This window comes from Ceratotherium simum, chromosome 14 (assembly GCF_057802395.1).
Source record: "Ceratotherium simum simum isolate JZ-2026a chromosome 14, ASM5780239v1, whole genome shotgun sequence".
Taxonomy (NCBI): domain Eukaryota; kingdom Metazoa; phylum Chordata; class Mammalia; order Perissodactyla; family Rhinocerotidae; genus Ceratotherium; species Ceratotherium simum.
Genome location: NC_141913.1, coordinates 13,173,491 through 13,187,198, shown reverse-complemented (window position 1 = coordinate 13,187,198; position 13,708 = coordinate 13,173,491). Strand labels below are relative to the sequence as shown.

Below are 13,708 nucleotides of genomic sequence, written 5' to 3'. Positions count from 1 at the left end.
CGGCAACGGATTGCCAATAACTTGTGCCATGGTCAGATCTGCAGTTTAGGGTGGAGGGTGCTTAGAACTGGGGAGGAATGAAGGGCAGAGAATCCAGCTTGAATACACCTACAATGGATCATAAAAGACATGGTGAGGGAGGGCCTGATTGCTAGGGGGGTGAGACCATACAGTTGTGCAACTGTGGAGGACCCTAAAGGTGGCCAACATCGCAGTTCTGAAGAGAGCTTTAGAGAGTGGAAAGGCTAGGACTTGATGGACAAGGAATGGGAGCGGAGGGAAATGAGACCTCCTCCTAGGTTTCTGGCTAGGATGATTAAATGGATGATGGCGCAGTTAGCCAAGAAAGGAGACTCAGGAGGAGCAGGTGTGAAGAAGCAAACACGATGGGCCTGAATATGACATCACTGTGGGCCATGCTGTTGGAGAAGTCTAAAGCCACTGAGCAAAGTCAGGTGGCTCTCAGAGGAGTTCTGGCTGAGGAGAGGAGGAGGGAGTTTCAAAGAGGGAAATCGTGGTCAGTAGCGTCTCACCCTACAGAGATCAAGAGAAAGAGGACATGAAATGGATCCACTGTATTTGGCAACCAGAAGGTTGTTGGTGACTTTAGCCTGAGCAGTTTCAGGGGTGGAGGAGGAGCAGGAGCAAGACTGTGAAGAAGTGGAAAAGCAGACTCCTCTTTCCAGGTAGCTTGGCTGGGGAGCGAAGCTGTGCGATAAATTGACAGCCTAAGGGGGCACACAGGGCCAAGAAAATCTGCTACTTCCCTTGTTTCCCCTTTTTTTCTCCCCACCCCGCTTCTTCTGAAGTGGTGGTAGAAGCCTGAGCCTGCTACAGCCAAAGGAAGAATCTAGACTTGAGAAAGAGGGGACAACCAGCAGAGTGAGGTTCCTTCCATAGAGCTGGAGGGTGGTGGGGGCAGAGGACAGGTGAAGGAAGAGCTTCCTTCCTCCGACATTCCAGTGGAGCAGATGGGAGCTCCATGGCTCCCCACGCCCTTCTTAGGTGTCAGGGGCAGGAAGAGAAGGGATATTATGCAACACATACTTAATGAGTCTCTACTTTGCTTAAGTGGTGGCGTAAGTTAGGTAGACAGCAGAGAATGAGGAAATCTTAGAAATGTGAACCCGTCATTCAGAGTGAGGTATCTAATCTAAGGCTGTTTGCAGGAAGGGAGGGATGTCCAGGACTTCCTGAATGATGAAAGTAAGGAAGGAAGCTTGGCAGAATATTTCCCTCCCAAGGCAGGAGGTAGTGAACATAGCCTGAGAGAAACAGGAAAAGTCTAAGCGGGAAAAATGGAAGGAAAGCAAACAGTAACAGCCTGTTCCGAGTTCCAGACACCAAGCTAAATCAGGCACTTTATAGGTAATCATGCACAATCCTCAAAAGAACCCTATGAGAAAGGCATTACTGTTTCCATTTTATTGAGGTAGAAATGGAGGATCCGCTCTTTTTCTCGCTGTAATTGCACTTCTTTATCGAGTAAAATGCTTTGCAATTCCAAGGAGGGAAAATCCCAGTCCTTGTCTTTTTAAAGTTTTATTTCGCTTGTGAAGCCAGGTGAAAAGCACAGAAGAGGAAAATTCCTCGTGTGCTTGGGCCGGTGAAACCACCTGTGCCTCTGTCGGCTTTGGTTAAGGATGGAGCAAATCTTGGCTGAACGCTGGACAAAGGCCGAAGTCACCTGAATGAGGAAGTGGTTGCCACGTTCCTTGTGCAGAACCAGCCGAGGTGGGGCCCGTGATGCGGAGCTGGTTCCTGGGTCCCAGCACAGCCCAGTCACACCACACTCCATTTGTGGGAAGAAATTGTGCTGTGGCTGGGCTCGTCACACAGGACTTTATATAAACGCCTATTTTTCAATATCCTCAAATCTATATAAATTATCATTCACAGGGGGCCTACTGAGAAATCAAATGGCATTTGGAAGTAACTCATGCACTTCCATTCATAACTTTCAATAATAGAATAGGCTGCAAAGAGAGAAAAACCGCTGTGCAACAATAATATATAGCACCGGCAATCCATTTCTCTAAAAAGTACATTTTTAAAAGGCGATGTGTAAAAGGATGGGGGGCGGGGGGAGAAAATAACCAAACAGGCAGACGCGCTACTGGTGACCAAAAGTGGGTTACAAAACATTCACGCCGTGTACGTTTTTTGCACTTTAGTAATACTTATTCTTTTTTGGCAACTGGGCTCTAAGCTGCACGTGACGCGCCGCAGGGTGGCCGTGGGGACCGTAAGGAACTTTTCCTCAGGAAAGCGACGCTCGGGTCGCTGCAAGCTGGAGAGGCCAAGCCCCGGGCCGGGCAGCGCAGGAAACCGGCCGCGGGGCGGGCGCGCCCGGCGGCCGCGGGAGCCGGAGGGAGGCCGCGAGGGCGGCGCGCGGCCGAAAGGGGGCGGTGGCGCGCGGCGTCACGTGGCGGGGGAGGGGCATCCGCGCCGTCCGCCGCTCGGCCGCTGCTGCCGCCGCCGCCGCCGCCGCCGCCGCGGCCCATTCATGGGGGGCGCCTGGCTCGGCTGCGGCCCAGGCGGCTCCCGAGGCAGCGGCGGCGGCGGGCCCGGGCCCCGCGCGCGCCCCGGCCGGCCCCGCCCCCTCGACCGCCTGCGAGCTCGCCCTCCCCGGCCGGCCCCGGCCGTCGCCGTCCGGCCGCCGCCTCCCCTCGGCAGCCCGCGCGCGCCGGGAGCCGAGCCGCCGCAGGTAAGCGGGCGCCGGGCCGGGGTCCTCGCACCCTCGCGCCGGCCTCCGCGCGGGGTCGCGTCTGTGCGCTCGGGGGTGGCGGATGTCTCCAACTTGGGGTGGTCGCGGGGATGCCCTACCGGGGGGGCCGAGCCGCCCCCTGCCCGCGCCCGCCTCGCCGCCACCGTCACGTAGCCGCGGCCCCAGCCAGCGCCGCGGCGGCGGGCTCGCAGGGGGGTCGGGGGGAGCTGGAGCCCGGGCCGGCCGGCCGGGGTACATGCGGGAGGACGTGGAGACTCTGAACAGCTCGCTGCCCCCGCCGCTGCCCGAGCCGATGGTCCCTTCAGATCCCCTGGGTTTCTGGCGTGGAGGTTGGAGCTGCGGCCGGAGAGACGCTCGGCCAAGCCGGCCCCGGCGAGGAAAGCGCCGCCCGAGGCCGCGTCTCCATCCCGCCCGGGCCTGGGGGAGGGGGCGCCGGCACGTGACCCGCGTGGACGCGCGGGCTGGGCAGTCGCTGTTATTGCCTGGCGGTTCGTGTGCCCAGCGTCTCCGCCTCCAAGTTGTAGACCGGATCCTCGATGTGAGTAGTTCTTCTCTTCTCAAACCCCCTCCCCTCCGTAACCCCTCCTCTGTATCGAACATGTTGAGATGCAGTTTGTACGAAGGGCTTCGCTCTCAACTTTTAACCCGGGCCGGTCACCCATTTTCTCCACTCGCCTGAACAAATTAAGACTATTCCCATTGAAAATTTGGGATGACGTTTTGAAGGCATACTTATGAGAAACAGGACCACAAATATCACCCTTTCAGAAAGCGCTGGATCTCTGAACATTTGGAAATACTCTGAGGGATGACTTAACAAGCCACTGAGTAATTTTAAATGCATATTTGGGGATTAGTTTTCCAAGTCTTTTTTTTTTCTTCTTCTTTTAATTGAAAAAGAGTCTTTTGCATTGCTGTCAAGCCAGGCCCTGCTGAAGCTCTTTGCCCAGTAGAGATGCTTGGTGTTACTGTTTATTAAAACTTGGCCTGCCTAGTTTGTAATATTTTGACAATACAAAGTCAGTTTTGAAATATATTTTGAAATATTTGCAAATAATTTAGTGGCCTGTAATGGTTTATATATTGATGGTGTGATATTGCTTGTTCTCAGTGTCTTAAGAATGAAAAGTGTGGCAGGTGATGCTGGGGTGGGGAGGGGCAGAGCCCACAACAAGATGCAGGGGAAGGATTCAGGTGACTTAGCCCTTGGTGGACTGGTCCCCTCGTGCAGCATCCTCACTGTCAACCTCAGGCCATACTCGACCAGAGTATAAAAAATCACAGCCCAATGCCAGTGTGAAAGAACATTGGACAGTGTGGGTGGCTGCTTCCCTCCAATTAAATGTGCGGTTGGTTGTGGTACATCAGACTGCAGGATCTCCATGCCTGAATGTTGGTAGAGATGGCCACAGAATGCTAGAAGCAGAACGAAAGGTTCTGTTTTAATATTTGATGGCACAGTTGAGAACCAACAGAGAAGCTTTATGTTTAAGAGGAACTGGAAATAGGAGCATGTGAAAACCGTTGAACACTGTAGGAAAGCCTCTGTTAAGAAGCAAATAAGAGTCAGCTGTGGCTCTGTGTCCTTTATTTCTGCATTCTTGTTGCAGTAAAGGTACTCATCACCCTGTATTGTAATTTTTGGATTACTGGCTGGACTGTCTCCTGCACTGGACTGCAGGTCCTTGAAAGCCAGGCTCTGGTAGCTGCCTGGTACCAAATACAGAGCTGGCTTTTAGAAGAGCCTCCCTAGAGGTCTGTTGAATAAAGGTAGGAAGCAGCAAGCAGTGCCTCGTTACTGGTGACCTGGGAGTCGGTGGCACTTCCTGAACGAGTTCACTCAAGTTTCCTGAATTGTGAGCTTTGAATGAATAATCCTGGCAGTGCCACACGTTACAGGTCATAAAAGGTTGAATTAAGCTGATGAGCATTACAGTGAACAGTTTGCAATGTTTAAATATTAATATTTAGTTTAAATATAGCTTGGTTCTCTGTGTCAACAGCTGTTTGCTCTGAGCATGCTTCTTGGTATTTCCTCATATCTAGCATCATAGGAACACTTAGCTGGAAGCTTTGTTTTGTTAGATTAGGTAGATTCGCTGCCTCCCTTAGGTGCTTAGCAACCTGACTCAGGAAGTTTTTCTTTAAGTCTGACTTAAGCCTGCCCACCTTGAATTTACATCCTTTCCTTTTGCTCTGACCCCAGTGGCTGTCACTGTGTGCGTGGACGTGTGTGCATATTGACTTGCCCAACATTGCTAGGCAGTGGTGTGGGACCTTTCGAAAGCCTGTTTTTATGTGTTTTATTCCCTTCATGTATAAGTAGGTTGTTATACGTCTGTCTGGCTGAGCACCCAGAGTCTCCTACCTATCATTTATCTTCTTCATGATGAAACAGCTCACAAGTTGGTGGGCAGAACCTCCAGGCATCGGACTCCTATATAGATTATGTCTTATTAAAACTTTGAGATATTTATTACAGGCTGGAGCAGTAAGCTTTATGGTCTGTCTTAGTAATAAGGCATTTGAATAAGAAGTTGTCTTGGTGGCTTTGCTAGCAATTAGCTTTTGATTTTTGGACTCCACCTCCCCTGCCATCAGCTTGATTGTTTATTTTGGTAACACACTATTACTGACACAGACACTTGACATGTGTACAGTCTTCTACTCATCAGGACAAATGTGGAGGGAAAGTCGCACACCCCCGGGGGCCCAATGAAGCAGCTGAGCACCTCTCAGAGTCACTGGGAACCTGTGTGTGGTGGGGTCACTGCAGCTTCTGTTGTCTTCACCTTAGGTGGCCCTGCTCCTGACTGACAGCAGAAAGCTTGGCCTAGATGGTCTGCCTCTACTCTGAAATCCTGTGACTGGATGATTTTGCTCTAAGTTTTTATTCTATCAAGAGGGAAGAAGAGAAAAGAATCCGTTAGGAGAGAAACTGTGCTGCAATGCAAGATAAAGCCCTTAATGTGACTTTTGGGATTAGAATAATGATAAAGTATACATTTTTTCTTAATTTGATTCACTGACTGCAGTTTAGGTTCTTTTTTCTCTAAAGACTTTGAATGCTAAATTTTAGTAAACCTATTTTTTAATTTAGATTGGTGTTAAAATTGTTACTAAGAAATGAAGAAAGGAGCCAAAATTCATTTAACTTGTAAAGGGTAACAGTATGGTTACAGCATCAGCTCTTTTTCCTACTTTCATTTCACCTCTGTACAAAGAGGGTATGGCTGAAAGGCAGGGTGGTTTATATGATTCTTAAAAGTGGGATCTTTTAGAATTATTTTTAGATTATTTAGGTCAAATATATCATTTGAGAGACTACATAATGGCTCCTAGAAAGTGATCTTTTAAAAATCCGTTTGGAATGTGGTACCTATTTTGTAATCTTTGAATTTAGAGCTTGATTATGTGGTGTTTATATCTGTCTGTAGTGTCATGTATTTTCAACGTGAACTATCCAAGTTAGGCTTTTCTACTTTTTTTGGAGGAGAAACACTGGCTCACCGAAAAGCATACCTTGTGATGTTCAGGTAGCTGGTGGATTGTCTTTATCTGACTTTTTGAACAGTTTAGAAAGTCTTGTATAGTTAATTTTGTGAACAGTAACTGAGTCTGTTGCTTTTTTTCCATTTCATAGCCTTATTTGCTTTTTGTACGAATTCCCCTATCTTAATTTTAATGTTTAGTAATATGTGTGTTTGTGTGAACTGCCTCAAATTATTTTTTTCAACCAGGCAGAGTATAAATAAAATTCAAAGTGATTTATAAATTCTAAGTTGTTTTCAACTCGTAGCATCTTTTGTGTCTTTCCTGTTTGGGAATTTACAATGATCCATTCTCACCTATTTTAGCAAATCTAAATTTCCCATCTCAGTTTTCTCATTTCTGTTTTCTCCCTACCATTTCCACCTGCCCCAAACATTTAATCCTTTTCTTTAATACGCACTTTCCTTGCTTAGTTTCAGCTGTAGGAGGCACGCCCATTTACATGCCCTTTACATGCTTTGCTATTGTGTTATTCTGTGTTCTCTGTGTTACTTGGTGTTTGCTCTCAAGTCATCTGTGGCTTTCCTCTAGCTATTAATCAGTATTAGAGAAAATAACTCTTGTCTCCTCAATTTTCAGACATTCCCTCTGGCCTGTGGGCAGTGCCAGCTTGCCTCGCTTGCTTTCTGTAAATGCTGCACCAAGGGGAGGAGTGGGGGAGAGATGCCGAGTGCTGAGTGGGAGTAATAAGAAGCTAGCCCTCAAGCTTTGTCAGATTCTAGTGGAGAAAGTAGGTTTGGAGGAGGGGAGGAAGGAACGTTTAAACCTGGCCACCTTTGGAGTATGGTAATGAGGACAGAGGATCTGTGGATTTTAGGGTAGCTATGAAGGGGAGAGAGAGGAAGGGACCTTCATAGGGTGATGTCCAGAAAGAGCTCAAGTGGGGTGAGCTGGAGCGGCTCTGGGGACCTGATATTTGCAGTGCATTGGAAACTTTTTGAAGGTCTGATGTGCTCTCTCCCATTGTTGTGATTTTTAACTTTTTTGATCACTTGTTAATTTAGTTGAAATTTTAAGTAACGTTGTAGGGGGTGTAAAGGGACATGGATTTGAAAAGTTTAAGAAACATGATTAAAGACACTAATATTTCAAAGAGAAGGGATACCAGTATCTAGGTGTAAAAATTGTTTGGTTTTGGTGGTTATAACTATGTGATTAAACGAAGAGGGGAAGCTGAGAATAAGATACATCCTTCAGAAACCCTAAAGTAGGAACTAGTGATTTTACTGCAAGAAAAAAGATAAGCATATGGTACCAAGCAACTACTTTAGTGACTGATTGAATTTTTGCATTTACCTATTTCTGAAATATAATGGAAGGGATAATTGATTCAAACATCTGTTTTTAAATCTATAGTGAGATGTTTTCTTTTTTATACAAAGAAAGTATCATAATTAGAAACCAAAAGTTCATTGGTTAATCTGGAATCAAAACCTACTTAAAAGACATTTTTATACCTCTGAATAGACAGTGGAATTGTACAATGGCCAGGATGGTTCTGATTTATTCAGTGCATTGTGATATGACAGTTATTGCTCCTGGCAATGTAGGTGTGGCCAGATGAACTAGAGATGTAGTGTTTAACTCATTCTAAAATAGAGCTGTCCAGAATGTGACGAGCCCTTAAAAGGTATTTGGACGTAATCAATTTAATATAAAGTCATCTGATAATTTGATTACGGTCATGCGTCACTCAACAATGGGGATATGTTCTGAGAAATGTGTCGTTCCACAATTGCGTCCAATAGAGTGTACTAACACAAACCTAGATGGTATAGCCTGCTGCATGCCATTATAATCTTATGGGACGACGGTTATTTGTGTGGTCCGTCATTGACAGAAATGTCGTTAGGCCGCCCATGGCTGTATATGGTTTTGTATTGTTATCAACTATGAGCCAGCAAAACCACCAGATAGTTCATGTGAATAAGAACTTGGAATTGGCTCTCCTTGACTTGTGGTATGGTGTTTTTCCCAACAGCTGAGTCTGTAAATTTGTGATCCTTGTAAAGTGATAATGCCTTTCTTTTGAACCAACACAAGTCAAGGAATGTGTGAGTTTACTGAAGCACCATAGGGAACATACTCTTTGTTTGCTTTAGGGTGCTAAGTGGAGTTATTTTTTTCTTTGTAAAACACTCCAAAGCATCTGCCCACTTATTATATTTCTGTGAAATCTCTTAACATTTTTTGGATTAATAATAGGTACCTATTTGCCATTATAGCCATGATCTACTTGGCTATGAACTATACAGAAACAGAACTTATTTAGGGAAGTATTACTTGAGACAAAGCTCTGTTTTATAACTTAAAATGTGTATTAAAAAATTGCTTTATAAGAAAGGACTAATCTTTTGTTGTAGGATTTCTAACTGGCTCAACCAGTTCAAAATAACTTGCCCATGTAACTTTATTTGAAAAGTAAAAGTTTGGAATTTTGGGGTCTTGAATATCTACTCTGTCCACTGAGACTCTTAGCCCGTAAAATGGTGCTGGTGCCTGCTTTTTAGAAACACTAAGTAGTTCCAGGAGGTGTTTAAATGTTTGTAAAAGATTGTCATTATTATTACAGTTACATGATTGAACACCTTCTTTGGGCTAGGTGTTGTGCTTTATATCAGTTATCTCTTAAGAGTCGCAACAACCCTGCAGGGTAGAGATTAATAGCCCCATTTTCTAGGTGAAGACACTGAAGCTGAAAGAGATTTGTCAGAGGCAGCCAACCGTGTGGTGGCAATGACCTTGCTTCATTGCCCCTGCTCCCATGCCACCACACTGCCCAAAGACTAATTCTCATGCATCTATTTGACATTTCTAAGTCAATTTTAGGGTTTTGTTTTGGCTTTATTAGGTAGAACTGGAGAACTTAGTGTCAGCATCTGTAAACTGCTAAGAGAAAGCACCTGCCGTATAGGAGTCTTGGCTTTCTCTGAATCACTTATTTGTGCAAAACCAACTATGCCGGGGAGAGGAGTACCAGCCAAGAAAATAGTGGAGGTGATTTGGCCCCAGCACGCCTGCTTGGTGTGCTCTCTGGGATGAGTGAAGCTGATGTTCCTCGCCTGCCTTCCACAGGACAAGCACATCGCTGGGCTGAGTCGGGATCGAGTGTTTAAAACAGGGCTCTTAAACTCTGGCTAAGTATTGCTGTCAGTGTCAGCCTGAGAGGAAGGCGATTCTTTTTACGTTGGGGAGGAGAAATGGCTCGGACTATTTGAGACATGGTATGTCAGTAACCAATGTGATACCTTCCTCAAGGATTTTCGCTGGTAGTTTTGACCATTACTGATTGGAGAAGTGTGCTCTGTAACCCCTGGGTTACGTGGGACTGGACTGTGTGAGGAACGTTGAGTTACAACATTGGACGGAGCTTCTAATCTCTTATCGGTACAGGAATCCTTGTCCCATCACATTGTGGGGAGCCACCTGAACCTCTAATATGGTTGAGTACATGAGTTTGAGTTTCTGAACAGATTGGTTTTTTTGAACTAGTGCTTTCTTCACTGTATCATTTGACTCACTTGATAACTACATCTGTGTACAAGATCCTCTCTAATGGAGTTTTAATGGTGTGTTTTACTTACTGTAATCGAATAAATAAATGATTTGGTATGTATCAACTCTTCAATGCAGACGAACCTCTCGTTAAACCGAAATACATTCATAGACCTTTAGGAACTCCCAAATTCATGTGTACGCTTTTGGTATGTAGTTTACGCAGTTGTCTCATCTGTAACATGGAGATAACAGTACCTACTCTGGGCTGGTTCTGAGGATTAGATGAGGTTGTGTATTAGACCAGAGCCACCAGCTGCCTAGAGGTTCAGGGGCGGGGCAGCAGGCTAGGAGCTCTAACCAAACAAGAGACCCCAGTGTCAAGAGTCAAGGGGCAAAGGGCAAAAAGGGGAATAGAACACCCCTCTTGCCCTGAAGTAGCTTGTAGTCTTGTAGTGTAATTAAGTCAGTCTACTTCTGTGAGGCAGAATTTTATGAAACTGGGGTAGGGAGGGCTTCAGAAGGGAGCCCTGCATGAGTGATTGAAAGTGAGTCAAAGGAAATCACTTAGAGAGAGCTTCTGTGCTTATATTTTTCACATGAGAATATGATGTTTAGTTGAAAGATGTTTATCTCAAATAAAAAAATGAGGGGGCTGGCCCAGTTGCGCAAGCAGTCGAGTGTGCCTGCTGCGCTGCGGTGGCCCGGGGTTCCCCCGTTCGGATCCCGGGCAAGCACCGATGCACTGCTTGGCAAGCCATGCTGTGGCGGCGTCCCATATAAAGTGGAGGAAGATGGGCACAGAGGTTAGCCCAGGGCCAGTCTTCCTCAGCAAAAAAAAAAGGAGGAGGATTGGCAGATGTTAGCACAGGGCTGATCTCCTCACACACACAAAAAGATTGCTTCATGTACTTACTTAAAATTTCTTCCTTGACCTAGAACTTTTTATTTTTATAGTGTCAGAATAGAAAATATACTTTTATAAGTTAGCAATTTTGTATATAAATCTTATGTACTATATATGTTTATAAATTTAAATCTTGTGATTTTGATCTCGGCTCTATGAATTTTGTTTGTCCAGGCCTATAGGAGAGCCTTATCTTAGGATCTACAAAGCAGAGCTGTCTTCTATACCTAGTGTGTGTGTGTTTATATATATATATATAAATATATATATAGTGCAAGGGAATGCTTAAATAAAAGAAAAAAATTCTTTTGTTTACTAGTTCATAAAGTCTCTAAGTAATTAACATTTATCTATAAACTGTAATAATTGATTTTCATTAAAATATCCTTAGATTATAAAACTATGTGAAATTTTATTCTCTACTAGTTGAAAAATACAAATATACCTGTATTGTTATGGTGGCTGATTTTTTTTTCTTTTTTAATCTTCTGAATGTCATCCTTTTAAATGCTGGCTAAATCTTTTACAGGTATCCTTGCCATAGTGGAAAAGGCCTTGTGTGTTAGGACATTGCCCTGCCCCGAGTGAATGAACTGGATAACTTAATAGGAACTTTGCTGTATTTAAATTTCCTGGTTTGTTTGTTTTGCTTCTCAATGAGACATACCTAAAGCTCAAATGGACCACAGATGCTGATACTGAGAGTTGCAAAAGAGCTTTTCCTAATTAAAAACAAAACAAAAACCCCACAATGCTTATATTTCCTTGGTGTTCATTTTTTCTTTTCCCTAGTAGTTTTCATTCCTTACATATGATTCTTTTTCAGAAAGCAGTATCACATAATAGTTCTTTTCATCTTTAAAAATTTAAAGTATATTACTTTTTATATATAGTTTAAAAATACAAATAGTCCTCTGAGGTATATAATGAAAAACACCAGTGTCTTCCTCACTGTGGATTACTGCTTCCAGAAGCAACTTCTTTCAGCTCTTTTACCTGTTGCTTGTGGGATTTAACTCCATGTTTGTATCTTTTTCACCTATAGCTTGGTTTTTCAATTTTAGACAATCTCTATGGATTTCCTACTGTGCAAGGTGAGGATTCATCTCTTATATAATCCTCCTCACATATGTTTCTTTCTATCCTCCCAATATAATTGTATCATTTTTTATTTTCTCAATATTGTTTGTTTTTGTGACTAAATATTATTCAAAACTAAGCATGTGCATTGATTTTATTTCTTTACCAGTTCAAGTTTTTATTTTCTCTGGAGTTAATTGTTTTGTTGGCTTACGTTTCTCAGTATCTGTCACAAATGTAGGCCCCCGATTGCTGACAGAACTACAGAACTCCTCAGTGCGGTCAGCACCTCAGCGGAATCCCATGAATTCCTCACCTATGTCAGGTCCTCTTGCCTAGAGCTTCCTTTGTCCTGGCAGGCTTCCTCATTTTGGGGCACTTCCTCCTGTAGCTTTTTGAGAAAGGGTTCACTGGAGGTCCATCCTGTGAGACTTTACAAGTCTGGAAATTCCTTTATTCTAGCCTCAGACTAATTGATAGACTGGCTATAAAACGCTAGAATTCCTTCAGAATTTTGAGTTGTTACTTTTGAGAAATTGCTTTTTTTGAGAAGTTCCAAGCTTTGTAATTTCTTTGTTTGTCTTTCCCTCTCCTCCTCCCTCTTTCTATCCTTTCCCCTTCTCCCAAGTTGCTTTTAGCACCTTTGCTTTATCTGTTTTAGAAGTCTCACCTCTTATTTTCTCATCTCTTGATGAAGTGCCTTCCTTTGTGGTTTGCAGCCTTGGTCCCTGGACCATTCACGGTCAGGCAGCACCTGGGAAGTGCCCTCCTCACCTGGGGTCACTGGCCTTGTTTTGTACGCTCACACCTGGCTGGCAGACAGCTATGTCACCAGTCTCTACACATCAGAAGGAGATAAAAACTCCCAGAGACTGCAGGAGGTGCTTCTCAGGTCTGGTGAGGCTTCACCCCACAAGCGGAATCATCTGCAGCTGTGTGTCCGCATGCACAGTTTGGGCGGTGGTGGCAGTGGGATGCTGTACCTCTGGAAGCGTGCTATGTGTCCTGCTTGGGTAGCCATGCCCACTTGGCGATTTCTGAAACCTTTGCCCTTAAACCGCGGAGCCTTTAACATTGTTGGCTTCTTTCTGTCGCTGCTGCCTTTGGGTGGAGCCCACAGCAGTGCAGGGATCTCCATCTTTTGTGCTGGGCACTTGGTGGGAACTTTCAATTTGGAAAACCATGTCTTTGACTCACGGAAATTTTCTTGTAGTTGTCATGTTTCTTTGACATACTTCCACCAATGTGGGCTTTTGTTTTGAGCACTTCCTTCCTTTCTGGTCCTCCCTTTTTTTTTCCCTCCATCCATTTCTCATGTTTCAAAAACTTGACCTCTTTCATTTCCTGTGATTTTCTCTAACCATTATCTTTGTGAGTTACCCCTTTTATATTTCTCTCTTGTTAATGTGAGTGAGTGTATTAGTTTGCTAGGGCTGCTGTAACAGAGTACCACAAACTGAATGGCTTAAACAACGGAAATGTGTTGTCTCGCAGTTCTGGAGACTAGAAGTCAGAGATCAAGGCGTCAGCTGGGTTGGTGCCTTCTGAGGGCTGTGAGGGAGAATCTGTTCATGCCTTTCCCCTAGTTTCTGATGGTTTGCCAGCCATCTTTGGTGTTGCTTGGCTTGTAGATGCAGCACCATGATCTTGACCTTCATGATCATGTAGCGTTCTCCCTGTGTGTCTCTTTGTCCAAAGTTCCCCTTTTTATAAGGAAGCCAGTCCTTTTGGTTTAGGGCCCACCCTAATGACCTCACTTTAACTTGATTATGTCTGTAAAGATCCTTTTTCCAAATAAGGTCACATTCTGAGGTATTGAGGGTTAGCACTTCAGCTTGTTTTGGGGGGCACAGTTCAACTCATAACAGTGAGTTTCAAGGGGGAATAAAGATGAAGTGTGTGGTATCCTCTGTGTTTAACAGAATGTCTAGTGTAATATTTTTAAA

The 13,708-nt window shown here is 44.6% G+C and overlaps 1 protein-coding gene across 4 annotated transcripts in view; it reads left to right on the top strand.

The window, feature by feature from the left end:
* Positions 1-2,548: 2,548 nt before the first annotated feature.
* LPIN2 (lipin 2) overlaps positions 2,549-13,708 on the top strand; it is an 86,685-nt gene continuing 75,525 nt past the window's right edge. For 2 of the 4 annotated variants that reach the window (XM_087439054.1, XM_087439053.1), the window contains exon 1: positions 2,930-3,266. In XM_087439054.1, the coding sequence (XP_087295180.1) occupies positions 2,964-3,266 (303 nt within the window). In that variant the 5' untranslated portion in view covers positions 2,930-2,963. Of the gene's footprint in view, positions 2,708-2,929; positions 3,267-13,708 lie in introns of those variants that run through there. The other 2 variants (XM_087439056.1, XM_087439052.1) reach the window with 2 other exon arrangements.